At 26.2% G+C, this 17,391-nt stretch overlaps 1 protein-coding gene across 1 annotated transcript in view; it reads right to left on the bottom strand.

Annotated features, from left to right (window-relative positions):
- Positions 1 to 2,870: 2,870 nt before the first annotated feature.
- LOC119666465 (coiled-coil domain-containing protein CG32809-like) overlaps positions 2,871 to 17,391 on the bottom strand; it is a 33,226-nt gene continuing 18,705 nt past the window's right edge. Inside the window, exons 8-14 of the mRNA XM_038075742.1 lie at positions 16,769 to 16,852; positions 16,443 to 16,505; positions 15,667 to 16,126; positions 14,213 to 14,395; positions 14,047 to 14,140; positions 4,558 to 4,680; positions 2,871 to 4,481 (exon numbers count right to left, since the gene is read on the bottom strand). Of these exons, the coding sequence (XP_037931670.1) occupies positions 3,480 to 4,481; positions 4,558 to 4,680; positions 14,047 to 14,140; positions 14,213 to 14,395; positions 15,667 to 16,126; positions 16,443 to 16,505; positions 16,769 to 16,852 (2,009 nt within the window). The 3' untranslated portion in view covers positions 2,871 to 3,479. The remainder of the gene's footprint in view (positions 4,482 to 4,557; positions 4,681 to 14,046; positions 14,141 to 14,212; positions 14,396 to 15,666; positions 16,127 to 16,442; positions 16,506 to 16,768; positions 16,853 to 17,391) is intronic.

The following is a 17,391-nucleotide window of genomic DNA, read 5'->3' as shown; positions in this document are numbered from 1 at the left end:
CATATACATATATATTTTGCTCTAAAAAGCTTTGCAACTAGTTTTGTTATGTTTCATAAGTTTCCGTTTCCTATGCAGGCCTTTTCGGCCCTAATGCAGCTGAATTGATAAGAAAATGCAGTATTTTCTGGAGGATCCTATGCTATTTAAATCGCAATTGATTCTAATCTTATCGAATTGTTTTTTAATGTATGTGTGGATGTAAAAATATATTATTTGATTTTATGTTATATAATAAAATTTCACTACATTTTTCATTTTATATAATAAAAAATACTGCAATTTCTGTGTTTTGTGTAAAACTAATTTTTGCTAAGGGTTTTTTTTACGCAGTTCTACAGATTCTAAGCTTAAGGTGTAGTGTGTTTTTATTTTCCATTACACTTGTTTTATATTTAAATTGTTTCTTCTTAAAACTTTTATAATGCTTTAACATAAATATATAATAATAATACTGAACAAAATTATTTTTCTAGTGCATTTATTTGAGAGTTAATATTTGCGGTATGCGATACGAATGCATAAATTAAAATGGTAAAGCATTTAGACTTTAAAGCGATTGAAGATTGTTTATTATATTGGTTACAGACAATCAAAGATTTTTTTCTCAGGGGCTTGAAGAAATCAAGGCCCAATTAAGAAGGCAGCAAATAAATGTTATGAATATAATACAGTAAAACTCTGCAAAGAGCAAAGGTAGTCTGCAATCTTTATGACCCATGAAGGAAAATTGTTTTCTTATAACAATCATTTCTAAATAATATATTAAATTTATATCTTTCACTTTAACAGTAGTTAGCATGAAATTACTTTAAAGTTTATAGCAAAAAGCTTCCCAGCACAAGAATATTTTTGATAAAAATAGTTTATAACAAAGATTACACTAAAAAAAGAACATATAACCGAATGTAAACTTAATTACCTCAATTAGATAATTAAATATGATTCAGTTTATAAACTTATAAATTTTTATATTTATACCTTGACCAACTTTGTAATGGTGTTGATTAGTCAGTGGGCACCTATGTCTAACAATTGGGTCAACATCAATCAGAAATGCAGAAGTGGCAAGGAAGAAAAAGCAGAAGAAACAATTGAATACTTTCTTTCCAAATGCGTAAATCGAATTATGATAGTCTAGAAACGAGTGAGTCTGGAACAGATCCCAAACTTATATCTTACAAAAATAATGCCCTTTCTCAACTACATAGTTGATAAAGTTTTAACTACGAGATAGTTAAACAGTATGTAAGCAATTTTAAAACCAAGATCATATTCCTTTATAATATTTAAGTAAGAGTACTCTAGATTATTTTTATTTAATATGCAATTTTCATAATATTATGAAACGCAGTATCAACTTTAAGATGGACAACTAATTTTGAAGAAATTTTTGAGGACCTTTGAAGTATTTATAACATGACAAAAAGTGTATTTTAAATAGCTGAAATGAATATGCTATGTATAAATAGATGAGGATATGCATGGAGGGATGTACAATAAAAATTAACTTAAATAAGCAGAACTAGTAATTCTCTCCGACTAAGAAAACTGTGGGTTTAAAAGGATGTACTTTGCAAGCAAAATTAGTACTAGAGATAACACTGCAAAGTGTAAATAAATGTCCGTTTATAGAAGCTTACTTTTAATAAAGTTTCATTACATTAAATAATAATGGTAAAATTGATATTGAACTAAAATGAAATCATTTGGGAAATATATTTTTCCAAAGACTACTAATAGTGATTATTCGACGATATTTGAATGAGCTGTATGGTCGTCAAAAAATTCGATTTATTAAGTAATAAAATTGTTGTTTTCATTATTATTCATCTATTTATATCTATTTCTTTCTAAATATAATACACCTCAAGCTGGAAATAAATAAATATTAACGATTTAGTAAAACTGTTAAGCGATAGTCATTGTGATTTTGGTTCTTTCTGTATAACTGTTAAGGAAGACAAGCATGTTTATGTATGAAGGAAACTTTCCGAACTTCTTCTACATAAGTTAAGTACTAGTTCAATTGGATATCATTAAATTATCATACATTATAGAAGAAGTGTAAAAATTTGGTTTCCCCGCACTATTAGAAATTCCGAACTATAGCAAACGAAATCAAAAAGCGTAAATGGCAATGGATCAGGCACCCTTTAAGGAAGGCACCAAATAAAATCTGCAAACAAACATTAACATGGAATCCTCAAGGAAGCAGAAGACCTGGTAGACCCAAGCAAACGTGGAAGCGAACACTAGAGAAAGAAATCCAAGCAAGCGGAAAAACCTTTGGAGAAATTAAAACCCTGGCAAAAAATCGTGATAGTTGGAAAAAGTTCGTTATGGCCCAATGTTTCCCTGGAAACGTACTGGATTGATTGATTGGTTGATAGAAGAAATGTAATTCAATTAACTATTGTCTTATATATGCTATATTATACTATTATATCTTTTTTTTTAAATTGCTTTAAATAGTAAAAATTAGCATTTACTTTCTTTGTTTACTACAAAGTCTATAAGTTAATAAAGATATTTCATAGTTACAATATTTATATTGGTCAGTGATATAGAAGTACTGTAGCTTTTAAATGTTGTGCATATATTATACCCTTTATAAAATTATTTTCTTCTTTAAATGTATCTCGAAAAACACTCCCAAAGTCGGAAATAATTATATTAAGTCTTTTTTAAAATTATTTTCTTTATTTAAGGTGTCTCGTACAACACTCCTAAAATCGGAATTAATTATTAACGTAAACGGTTTAATAAAGAAGGAAAATGGATAGCTAAGATTTTTGGATTAAGTACTAATCATATCCACTAAGAGATGTTATAAAAAAAGTATGTCCAATTTATATACTTAATGTCAATTCAATGTCCACTTTCTAGAGGTTCTGAGAATTGTTTACTTATTCTCATTAATATGAGATATGAGATTTCATAAAATTGATTTGTTTTTAGTACCTTTTGCTAGGATATCTTCATTGAATTACCAACTTTTATATTTATACATACATACGCAAAAACCGTATAACTCTCAAATTTTTTATCATGTGAATTGTCTAAACACTAACGCATGTGAATTCTTTAAAAAAAATTGTGTATCTTAAAAATAATCTTATCAAATGTGTCCTTGTGATTGCATAATTACATTCGTCGCTATTTAATAAAGGATATATGCGGACCTTGGGGTGCAAGTGAAACGTCCAAATAATGAAAAAATTTATGAGAGTACAGTAAAAATCGCTTCAAATACTTTTATAAAATTGTGCATTATATGTAGGTATGCATAAATCGCATTGTATATAAATATAATTACTGTATTTGCTGTAAATATGGTAACTGGGTTTATAATTCACTAGAGTCTCTAGTCCTGTTTCGCAGTTATGTATGAAAGAAGATGATTTATTATCATTTAATATCGATAATATCGCTTAAATATCGATTTCGGTTTCAAGCCACGTCAGCACCGATTTTCGTTAAAGTATCTCAGTCTCGTAGACTTGTTTTGTTGTGGTGCCGCCAGTTGCAAGTTGTGCATCAGCGTTGCCTGTCACCTCTTTCGATTGCCGAATTATGATTTTACTTTGTAATTTCTCCACTGCCACGCCATTGTCTATGGAATTCACATTCTGTTCAATGCCTACATTTGTGGTTATAGATAAATCTGTGTTATTGTATTGTAAGTTCGTTTCGCTGCCCATTTTTTGTAATACTTCAGCACCATTGGCATCAGTACCACCTGCATTTGGTGCCACCTCAACACCAGAAATTTTACTCATTTGCTGCAAGCGTTGATATTGTTCTTGTAATTGTTTTTGTTTTTTCAATAATTCCTGGTGGCGTTTCTCAAGTGCTGCCTGTCGCTGTACGTGATCGTTGCCAGATTCGTTGCCGCTTGAATTTCCGCTATTGCACTCAGCAATGCTTTCCTTGATGGAACTGTCAGATTCGCTCAAAATTGCAAGCTGTTGTGGTGCATTTGCGCTAGTGGGACTTGCCAGTGGACTGCGGGAGCTGGTACGTGGGGGTGGTGGTGGTGGTATGCGTTTATTTCCTACTTTAGATATGAGCTCTGCATTGCGTTCTGGCACTGGTGGCTTGCCGACTGATCTGTTATTTTGAGTAGGCGAGATGTCAGCATCGGAGCCACTGGTGTAGGAGTGTAAGCGACGCAAACTGCCCACATTCGAGTGTTGCAAGTAAGTTACGGTGTTGTTGCTATTGTTACTGTTGCTTAAGATACGATTTTGTATGTTGTTGGTGCCGACAATTCCTATTGGCAGCTGTTGTGCTTGTTGCAATTGTTGCTGTTGTTGAAGTTGTTGTATTTGTTGTATTTGTGGTTGGAGCTGTTGGAGTTGTTGAAGATTTGTGTCATTTTGTATGTAAAGTCTTGCTTGGGACATTTGAGTAGTTACTGTACTTTGTACACCTTGTGCACTTTCATCAGATGCAGAATCGTCAGGACGTATCTGTATCTATAAAATATATTTAATTAATTGAAAATATTAGATAATTTGATTATTTATAGTAGCTAAATTGGTTTAAACTGACCTCATTGTTTTGTATTAGTGGCTTTGAGAATGTCTGTAATTCATCTAGCAAAGCATCGAGTGCGTTTTCGGGTGGGGGTCCCCCGCTGACAGTGAACGACCCCATCCTGGGAGTTGGGATTGGCTAGTATATAATTATTTAGTGTATTAATTATAAATATAAAATTAAACTCATTCGAAACGCTTAGATAAAAACAACATTCAATAGAAAATTTAAATGCCATCATTGCTTTATATCAATGCAAGTGAAAACGTTTATCGATTATAGTAATTAAGTTCATCGAATAACAAAAACATTTCAAAGAGATTTATATAAAGTATATATGAGTATATAGAGATACAAAAGTTATTATAAACGGTAATTTATATTACCTAAAATCAAGTTAACAACCATAGTCAAAAATACTTTAAAAATATAAACAGTTTTATGAACAAAGGTTAGTATTTAGTATTTTAAAGGTTATTTATTGTTTATGTATATTATTTATGTATTTATTTATACAGATAAAGTAGAGAAACATTAATAAATACGAATGCTACATAAGTTCGAAATATACTAAATCCATGAAAAATACACAATAAGAAGCTTCTAACGAATATTTCATGCAAAGCCGAATAACTTAAATTTAAAATGTAATTAAAAAATATATTTTAAATCAAAAATTAAACAAAAATTAAAAAATTTAAAACTGAACCTTTCTAAAGACTCAAGTAAAAATTTCGTAGGGGTAACTTTACTAACAAATTTTGTGAGAGAAAATTTGGCTTTAAATTTTGTTATAATATTATTATAATTTTATTATTATGTTAAAATAAATTATTAAAGAATTAAGAAAGTTTTCGTTTCATTGATGTAAAAAATTATTAAATCAGTTAAATAATAAAATAATAATTATTCATTATTATTATGTAATACCAATATTATTGATATAATTGCCAGATATATATATATATTTTTAAATTTTAATAAAAATATATTCACATAAACCAGAATTAAAAAATATTTATTTCATATTCATACATTCATACATCAATTAAACGGAAACTGTTATAATTTTATATAAAAAAATTTCTGTTTTCAAATTGCATATATAATATTTTTGATAAATTTCAAAAAAATTTAAATTCTTTTGAGCTGTAAAGTAAACTAGTAAGAGTGTTATTTTCGACCGTAGCCGAATTTTTATACCCTATACCCACTTAAACCTGAACTATTGTAATATTTTAATATTAAATGGAATTATCTATGAAATACAAATATTTTAAAATTACATTTTACCCTCTTAAGTTTGAATTTATATTTTAAAATTAATTTCATAAAATATTTAATAAGAAAAATTTATATATGACACCTTGTAACAAAAATGCTGTATTATTTTTTTATATTTGCGTTATTTAATTAAAGTATTTATTTGGTTTTATTGTTTATTAGTAAAAAAAATCCAAAATTTAATAACTCTAAAAATTTAGTACCAATAGTTCATTTGTTTCACACAGTAACATAAGTTATAATATAAGAGAGTGACCCTCTTATTAAAAGTAATAGATTTTATTTTATACGTTCTACAAGAACCGATGTGTCAGAACATAATGAATTGAGACTTCAAGAAAAACTCAAAAACCTAATATATTAATATATTTTAAAAGATAGCCGCACAGCTATATTGCATTTAGATAAACGCATCTAAAGGAGATAGACCATAAATTATATATAAATTTAAAGACTATATGGATTAACTATTAGTAAACCATAAGACTAACATATTGAAAATAATTTCTGCAATTCTGTCTTAAAAATTTGCTAATAGATGAGAATAAGATAAATTTTATAACGAAAGATTATGAAAAAGTAAAGAAAGATGAAAGATAACAGGGATATTTAAGCTAAGTTCTTGAATATCAAGGCTCCGTCAATTATTTATTAATGTCATATATATCATAGGTAGTACAATAGGTCGCTAATACTATTTAAAAAGATAATTAAAAATTATCTAATTCAACCCCATGAGTTTTATTAAAAGTAAGCTTTGCTTTAAAACTGCTACTTTTACTATATTTAATAAAAACATTTGAACTTTCTGAAGGAGGGCTTATATCATTCAGTCGACCTAAAATGTTTGCTTGTTGATTCCTTTATGTTAATTAAAACTCTACATATACCAAATAGGGATATACTATACTGTACACTAGAAAATATTTTTGTCTTTTTATAATATATTTATAGTTTAATATTTGTAGATTATAATATCAGTATTATAAATCGGAAATAATTATAATTTCTTTTATTTGGAGATTAAAAAGTAATCAGAAAAAGGCTTTCAACACTGCTTTTAGGAAAATATTAACCGAGATTTTAAGTAAAGATAAAAAATGGTTTTCGTTGAAATATGCCAAATTGATTTTCCAACAGAAAGACACTGAACACCACAATATATATGCTTTAAGTCCAGAGTATTTCAACTGTTAACTTATTAATAAATTTATGTATATATATCGCATTTATATCTATATATCGATATACATATATCTTTATATATATATATCTATACTTATATATAAATATATGTTTTAAATCCAGAACATTTTATCTGCTGATGTTAACTCATTAATAAATTAGTTAACTCTCATCATATTTCGATATCAAAAGAGATGATCTTGAGAAATGTAGAGACATACCTCGTTTAGGAGTTTATTTTTTATTTATTAAAGAAAGCGTGTAATTTAATAAGAAGAACATCTAAAAAATTTCATCCAAATTAATACTATTTTAAAAAAATAATTTTTTTAATGTTTCATGTTTCGAACTAAGTCTGAAATTAATATATTATAACTATTGTTTTCCAATACAAATTTTTTAGCTGATACTCTTCTTAGCGACAAACAAATCCAGAAGTAACTAAAAAATTATAGATACCTTCATTATATTTTAATATTTACCTATATATAAAATATAAAAAAATATTTTAAATATTTTTAAATTAATAACGTGATTATGTATAACTCTAAAATATTTATACTACGATTAATTAATGATTAATACTACGAGAAATGTCTAATACTGATAACGTTTATGGAGATTCCACATTCTTCACAATTTTACCGAACGGAAATATTATCGCTTTACCGAACGGAAATATTTCACTGATATTTATGTTGAGACGATCTATAAATGTGGATCTAAGACATTCTTTAGTCCATAACATAAACTCGCAGTCCATAAACTATTATATTTCTAGATACTTTAATCTTGTTTCTGTGGATTTATGATATTTTTGAAAACTTCCAAATGTAAATTGTATATACCGCTCTTGAGCTGGTTGCTGTGAAAAGATTTATTCAATTCCTTTAAGCCCAAAATATAATTATAGATCAATTTTAGTCTCTAAAATGACAAAATAATTGGTTCTATCAAATGAGCTATATCCAAATAACCGAAGTCTCAAACATGAATTACTTTGTAACTGCTAATTGATTAATAATTCGTTTATATTTGTGAATTATATTAAACGAGAGATATATGAACCAATAAAGTAACATTTCTTGCTATGTTATTACCTTCAATGATGGATATATCCAGTAACGCCGAAAAATAATCAATAGCACTTAAAAAAAAGTATTTTCATTTTTGGTACGTTTTCCCATAGAGTAATAACAAATTAAACGTGATATATACTTGACAGTAACTAAAAACTACAGATATTGATAAGTAAAAACGATGTTTTTCTAGTCTTTAAAATAAAAAATAGTTTTTGTGAATTAAAAATTCTGGTTTTACAATCAGAATTTGCAATTTGGAATAAAAAATACATTACTTATTTTTTAGAAAAAAAAATAAAGTTTTGAATTTCAAAAATCTTTTTTAATTCATATTACCAAAAACCTGTGTCTTATATACTGTATTGAATATATGGGCTCTATGATATTTTTCACAAATCTATATGTGACGTATACATAATTCTTTTTTTTTATAGGTTCTGATAACGCCAGTTATTATCATATATTTTTAAATCTATATCTAACATGTATATTAGTAGTTCGTACTGGATTCTGACTACGCCGGTGCCGTTACCTGGTTATATTGTTCATTTATCTTCAAAATAATAACAAGAAGTTAAAACTTTAATATAAATTTAATTATTACAGCTTTTAAAACTAATTCATATATATTTTAAATATTTATAATACCTATTTTTGATTTTATTTATCCACACATTAAAATAATTTTATAATATATGTACTTAAATAAGAAAAATTCTTTCCCTGCTGAGTTGTAAACTATACCTAAGCTTTTGTAATAAGTAATTTTAAAAATAGCATTATATACATCCTAAAATCAATACTCATTTATAAAAACAAAAAATACTAAACAAAGTATTGTGTTTAGATTTTAAACTTTAGGACGATAATTACATATAATTGTAAAAAAATTAAAAAGGACACACACAAATTTCCTTGGTGGGTATAGGATATCATTTTTGGTGAAATTAAATCCTAGTCATCATTTACTTATATATTAATTTTTGATTTTTTTTAAGGACTATTTGTTGACCTACAATTACCCCTAATAATACAAAAAAATAAAAATTTTAATTAAATTAAATGAAATTAAATAATCAACATTTTCTATACACCGATTTGTGGTTTTTTAATTTCAAGTGTGTCGTTTAGAAATGAATTTGTTTACGACATCAATACGAATTTAAAATATATATAATTTTGATCCCAAACAACATATAGAAGAAATTATAGATCAACAGAGGTGATGGGACGTATAAGTATTTGTAATGAAAACAATTAATAACAGAAACACAAAGATTGCACATATCGTAAAAGAAAAAGTAAAAAACATTAAACAATTTAAAAGAAAATATAGTTAAAAGGATAAAATATAAAAGAAAAATATAAATATATATAACAAGCTTTATTTAAAATATTTTATTTTACATATTTGTAACATCAACCTATTTATTTAAATTAATTTATTTTTATTATATCTATTTATGTTAGTATGTATCAATATTTAATATTAATATTTTTTAGAATTAAATTGCGGAATTAGCTTTGAAGGATTGAAAAGCTTTAAAAAAGGATTCTAATGATAGAAAAATAGTCATAAAAGTATATATGCATGTATAGAAATCGAAACGATAATTATTGCTATTTAAATGTGGATTATTACTCAGTGATTGCCTCTTTGAAGTTAGAACTCCATCGCCAGTTAAACTAGGGAATACAAAAAATGAAGAAGAAAACGAGACGACATAGAAGTAATTGTTACTGTTACAAATGTAATAAGTTTAGTATGAAATTGTTTCCAAAATATTTTTTATCGTTCATTTATTCGTTTTATTTTTTTTATTTAATAATTTTTATTAATTATAATTACCAGTACATCAGTGAATACAATATAAACAATAATTTGATCAACTACAAATAATTACTTATATTAATTCAAAAAATAAAGTACAAAAAATAAAATATTTCATTAAAAAAATTCAGAAGTAATCGTATTACAATATTAAAACAGAAAAACAACAATAAATAAAATGAAATAATAAAATTAAAATTTATTAAAAAATTGCTGTAAAATATATTAAAATTAAGTAATTGATAGTTAACAATTAACAATTAAATAAATTGAAAATAAATATAATAAAAATATCCCATTTATATTAAAATAAACATATAACAAAAATATAATTTACAATTAAGATTTACAAGTAATTGTAATATAATATAAAAAAAAATAAAATATAAAATAAAACAATAAAATTAAAATTTTTTTAAAAATTACTAAGTAATCGATAATTAATTATTCAGTTCACCGAAAATAAGTATAATAAAAAAATTCACATTTATATTAAAACAAATATATAAATAAATATTTATTTATTTATTTTTATTTAAAAAATTCACAAGTAACTGCAATAAACTGTAAAAAGAAATAAAATATGACACGAAACAATAAAATTAAAAATTTTTAAAAATAAATGTGAAAAATTTTAAAACTAAATTATTGATAATTACTATTCATTTTGCCTAAAATAATTATAAAAAAAATATTAACATTTATATTAAAATAAACATGTAAAGAATAATTATTTATTTATTTAAGTTTTTTTAATAAATTTGTAAGTAATTGTTATATTATATAAAAAACTCACAAGTAAGGATAATATAATAAAAAAAAATATTATATAAAATGAAAAAAATAAATTAAAGGTTTTTAAAAAGATAGTTGATAAAATTTTAAAACTAATAATTGATAATTATCTATTCTTTTCGCAGAATATAAATATAATAAAAATATTCACATTTATATTAAAATAGACATATAACAAAAAATAGATTAAAAATAAATAAATATTATTATTAACGCTTATATCCATTTTCGGATCACGAATTTTAATAAATATTTTTGTATATTCATTATTATAAAAAATCACTGATGTACTACTCGTAATAAATAAAATATGAAATTTTTTTAATGTTTTCTTATTCGGAAAATTAATAAATCGTTTTTTTTTATTTAAATTATATATAACATTTCTTAAAAGCGTATCTAGATTTAATGAAACTTAAAATTCTTACTAAATTTTTTTTCTATAACGCATATTTGCATGGAAGAAGTTGCGTTAGGTTTATCTTATTGAGGAAAAAGAAAATCCAAGTCCTATTATGGAATAGGACTCATATAAGAGACTCATAAAGCTTTTCAAGGAGGAATAAATCATATTGTTGTTACTGCTTTTGTATGGTTTCACCAAGAAGAAAACTAATCCTTCCTACCATCTTAGAGATATTTAATTTGTCGAGATTGTAGAAGAATAATTAAGTTTGGGATGTGGGATCTTAAGTTTAGGAGTTTCTCTATATGTATATATTGTGATATATATATATACATGCATCCTTTTTAGAAAGAAATACTAACTAGTGATGCACAAAAAATAAAACTCATTCTTCCATAATTTTCCGTAGTTATTTTAAATAATTTACGAGTTTTTTCAATGTTTGTTTGTTTAATTAAATTGATCTCTACTTTAAATTTTCAAGAGGGCTGGATCTATTTCCTTGAGTTTTACTAGAACGTTATTGAATGGAAAGCATTTATTATGCGTTAAGGTTCAAAGGGCTGTATATATTTCCTTGAGTTCCAGTAAAATATTATTGGATGGAAAGCATTTGATTATGTTTTAAGGTTCAGGAACCCCTCCACTTGGGTGCTATATAACGATAATTAGCTTTGATGTGTATTTGACTCTGGATAACTAAACAAATGGATGACATCATGAGTATAGAACTGTAATTTGGGAACGCATCAGTAATAAGCAGTTGCATTAATCTTTTTTACAGAAGGTAACTGTTTCCTTATAAAGGAGAGACAGTGAGGAATGAAATAGAAAGATTGAATTTGCTATATAACGATAATTAGCTTTGATGTGTATTTGACTCTGGATAACTAAACAAAAGGATGACATCATAAGTATAGAACTGTAATTTGGGAACGCATCAGTAATAAGCAGTTGCATTAATCTATTTTACAGAAGGTAACTGTTTCCTTATAAAGGAGAGACAGTGAGGAATGAAATAGAAAGATTGAATTTTGCTTATACAAAAGTTTAGAAATCTTGCAACTTTTATAGGGTAGAGTCATTGTGAATCAAATTGCAATGAAGGTTAATTCTCGAAGACAGTACTGCATATATAGTGATAAAAATGTTGGTTGGTTGATTTTCTAATTGCAATAGTGGTCAACGAATTCATAATCCGAAGATATCTACTAACTGACGAAAGCAAATTATACCAGTTTTTGTTATTGGCATTTGTAGGTAAAACTAAATATAATGGGTAATGATGAGTTAATGGCGATTATTAAAGATTAATGAAAATCAGAAAGTCAAAAGGGCTCAATGTTTCCTTATTTTTTCTTGATGTGACTTAACTATGGGGATCTTATCAATTTTATATTTTACACTTAAATGTACTCAAAAAACTTCAACTTTAAAATTTTTTAAAATATCAGTTATAATGTATATCGATATATTTTATATTATATCATATTTTATATATATTATTTATATTTTATTTTCTTCATAAAGTATATAAAATAGAATATCAGTGAGGTACTCACAAAAGCATTACACTTACACAAATATATATCAGAGAAAAATTGATTTACAATCTAATAGAATAGCTACATTAGACTTACACAACTATCTGTGTTATTAGATACTTTAAGAAATGCTATACAAATATATTTTTCACTTAAAAAATATTTTGCGAAACTTTACTTAACTTCTCGCCCCAATTTTTTTTAAATTCTTAATTCTATAATAATATTAATGTGTATGTATTATATATGTATATATATATATCAATAAATTGCAGTGAAAATTTTTGTTTTATCATAGAGAAATTAAATAAAAATATTTAAAAACAATTTTGCAAATCCAACAAAAAGTGAAAGGAATGAAAAAAAAATTAATTTAGAAATAAGTTCAATTTCCATACAATTTCATATACAAATTCAATACAGAATATACTTAATCGGGAAACTTAAAGTAAGGGGCGTGGTGGTGGAAGTTAATTTGAAAAGCAAAAGGGATGTGATGTTCTAAAAAAAATACCAACAGTGAAAAACACTCTTACTTGTTTTATTTTACAGTGAACATACGAAATATAGTAAACAAAAGAAAAAGTTTATAAAAATTCAAATACAATTCCTATAGAAACCTCACTTTATTCCAGAGCTATTATTTGTTTAAGGATTAGGATAAGTTAAGTTAATTAATTATCTATGAATTCTTTATAAATCACACTCAACTCCAAACTCCTAAAATTTACTTATTTATTATTTTTTTATTATTTGAAATAAATTTCCATTCAGTTTGACTTATATCTATTATACTCATAAATCAGTAAACCAAATAAATAAATAAAAAATATATATAATTTAGCCAATTGCAAATAATAGTTAAATATAACGAAATTAAACATATTTGTTTTGTTAATGAATAATACTATTTTTAAATCGATATCCTCTTAATATAATCAAAATTACTTTATTTACACACAAATTATCATTACTATTTGGAAAATAATGTTCGATTTATGTAAACTACTTTTACTCAACAATTTAAAGAAATTATGAGAACGAAAAAGTAAAAATTTCAATTCTAACGAGAGTTTGAAGTTTTATCATATAATATAATATTTAATATAATATTAGTTATAATATGAATGCAAGTCAATCATTATAATTCTTAAAAAATAATACATATATATATATATAGATAATATAGTATATATATATTATTATTAATTGTTTTTGGTAGCAACTAATAGAGAAATATTAGCAAGAAATCTGCTTTTACTCAAAGTTATTAAATATGCATAAATAATTATTTTATCAAATAGTTGCCTTGTTTAATCAATGAATTAATCAATCAAATCAATTAACAAATAAATTAAATTGCAGCAATTAGCTTACCTTATCGGCTGAGGAGATTTCTGCGGAACGTGGAGGTTCCTCATTGATTTGTGGCTCATTTGGTGGAAGACGTTGTTCTTGCACACTCGCCAATCTAAGTTGTCATTATAAAATTTATATTTATTTAAAATTTATATTTTAAAATTAAATGTTATAAAGAAAAAACCTTTTAAGAGTTACTAAAGTGCCGGTTAACTTTTTACAACGCCTAAGAGCAGACTCAAGTCTATCAGGCTCTTCTTTAAGGAACTTTTCTTCACGCACTACTTTCTCCATTTCATTCGATATGATACAACGCAATCCATTTGATAGAGCGGGAAATCTCATCTTAAGTTCAGCAACAGTTTTACTATATTAAAAAATTAAATTATGATAATCTTCGTGTACTAAAAATTACTTAAATTTTTAATTTAAAAATGAAATAATTTTTTTATCCTGACTTGTCATCTTCTCATACTTTTGCTTTGCAAGTATATAGTATCAAAATCAGAACTTAGATTTCTAAGTACTTTAAGCATTTTACAATTCGAAAAGAGTAAAAAATTTGAGACCAATATCATAGCTTTAGAATAAACTAACCAAAAAGAATGAATATTTTATATTTCTGCAGTAATTTCACGACTGGATGCTAAAAATTGCTTACGTTGGGCTAGAACTACATTCTTCTCTGAGAAAGCACCCTTTAGTGATAATGCCCGATTCAGTTAGCAGACTTAATGAAGTAAATTAACGTTTTACGAAATTTATTTACTTTTTATAATGAAATAGATTGTTAATACAATATTAGGTAAGATTAAGTTAGAGTGACGGCCTTGAACACCAAAGACCATTTGAGCACAAATAATGCCCGTTGTTATACCGCTGATAAAATAAGTTGTTTTCAAAGGAAAGGCCCAAAGCTGTGTTTTCCCAGACGAAATCGAAGACAAGAAGCATCACTTTACCATTTAAGTTAAAGTGAATCAACCTGACAAATCAAAACAATTGGTTATATCACTAATTTTGAAGGAGAAAAAAAATCGCAAAGATATTAAATTTACTACTGGCCAAAGGAGAGCACTGAGACACAATATTAAAACAGTTTCCCTCTCCTCTGCAGATCCACATTTACGATAATAGTCGTAACGGGATAGACCAAGATATATTAAGACTTTTAGACTTAAGGCTTTTAGAAATGTTTTATTTGATAGCCAGCTTTTCTGTTGCGAATAGAATATCATAAAAAAATATTGCATTAGAAAAAAAAAAATTCGTCTATTATCTAGAGATGTAGGTAGAACTACACTGAACAGATGTAAACCTACTTCCAAGGACTCTACGAAAATTATTCAAAACCACAATATTGAATATTGAAAATATTGACACAATATGGGTTTCACTGTGACTTAATTCCTGTAATTATTTTAAAATAATAACCACTATCAAATCAACTTATTTTATTTTGCCAACACACTGCATACATTGTTAAGAGTTTCTGTTTTTTGTTATTTATATATAACAGAAAAACTGATTTTGTAAATTAAAAAGATCTAGTTTTGCCTTCCAAATATTGACACAGTTTAGTCAATAGTCAATTAATGAAACCCCTAATTCAATACAATTATTTTATAAATAACATACCTTGCTCTGCTTAAAACGAGTGCCATATCCTCTACGGCTGTCATATTGACACGAGTTCTACGATTTATAACTTCTCCACGCAGGCTCTCTACAGATGTCTCCAAATCGCTTAAATCCTTTTCTAATCGTATAACTTCCTGTTTATAAAGTTCCTCTTCGCGTGAAATACGTGTTGTATCCTGATCGCCGGGATGTCCCCAATTACTGCCACTACTAGCCAATAATGTGGCACGTATTCTCATAAATGCGCCTTTAATATCTTCACGTACTGCAACGGCTTGAGCCTGTGATAAACGTCTTAGAGTACGCACTTCCATGCGCAAATCCTTAGCTTTCTTCTGTAGACCACGTAAGTGATTATACACTTCTGGAGCAAGCGCTATATCTGCACGATAACTCTGATGTGTTTGAGCCAAGACCAATGGCTTTGGAGGAGGTGGTGGTTTTATGCGATCTCGTTCTGTACAAATTTTGTATAATTTGTTTTTTTAGTAATTTTACAAGTAATTAATTTTTTTATTTACAATACAAAAGAGTCAATAAAAGCGAAAACAAATTAGTTAAAACACATTTAAATTATAGTAAAATTTTGTTAGTAATATCGAATATGGTGTGAAAACACGTGTAGCTTTGTATGTGTATGCGATGCTTTGCCACTGTTTAAATCTTCACAGTTTTTATATTTTCACATTAAGGAAAGTGCTTTTTCACTCAGATCGAGACAATTAAAATAAAATTAATGAAAATGAGCATTGAGTTTCATTTTGTGCACTTACCTTGTGATGATGTACGAGGTAAGGTTGATGATTTTATGGCTGGTTTGGTTGGTTTTGTATCGGCTTCACACAAAGATTTTAAAATGCGTACAAAAATGAACGAAAAATTTATTTTTTACTGAATTAAAAGTGTTTGATTCTCAAAATCTAAACTACAATCAGACAATTATATGCTCTCTCAAAAAATGTATGGACAACAAAAAAATGATACTGACATCTGGACAAGTAGTTATGAAAAATTAAACTACCAGTTGGCATGCTCATATCAGTTCAAGTCAAAAATTTTAATGGACATTGATAAACTTTAGTGATTAAACTTAAATTACCGGCATGTTGTGGACTATGCGATTTTGGTATTCCTTGTATGTCGTCGCTAAAGGATACTGATTTCTCAAAGGACACCGATTTTTCTGAAAAAGTAGATCGGGTCAAATTTTTTTCACTTTAATATTATACATACTAATGACAACAATTAACTAAGTAGCTACTACTGTACTAAATGTATTATTATTTATTATTACTAGTTTCTTTCAAAAATATGGAGCAAAAAGTTAAAATTCCATGCTATTTGGATGTTATTTTTTTTATACAGATAAAAACAAAATACAGTTAAAAATATGTATATCATTCATATAACGACATGATTAGTATCAATAATTATAATTATAGTATATATATTATTAGTGCAACACTAGTTCATACATACAGATAAATGTTTTTTATGAAGTTAACATATAAATAAAAAAACACTTCAGACATATTTTTTTTTATTTAATTATATTTTTTTTTTCAAAGAAATAATTCCATGCTTCAACATCATTTCCAGTTTTTCTTTCCTCCGGATTGAAGCCAAACATAATTTTTATAAATACTACAATGTCATACAATGTGTCATGCAAGTCATATCCATCAATAAGGAAACTTTGCCGGAGGCAATTTACTCTTCTCT

Source organism: Teleopsis dalmanni, chromosome 1, assembly GCF_002237135.1.
Source record: "Teleopsis dalmanni isolate 2A chromosome 1, ASM223713v2, whole genome shotgun sequence".
Lineage (NCBI taxonomy): Eukaryota > Metazoa > Arthropoda > Insecta > Diptera > Diopsidae > Teleopsis > Teleopsis dalmanni.
This window is presented reverse-complemented; position numbering and strand designations above follow the sequence as displayed.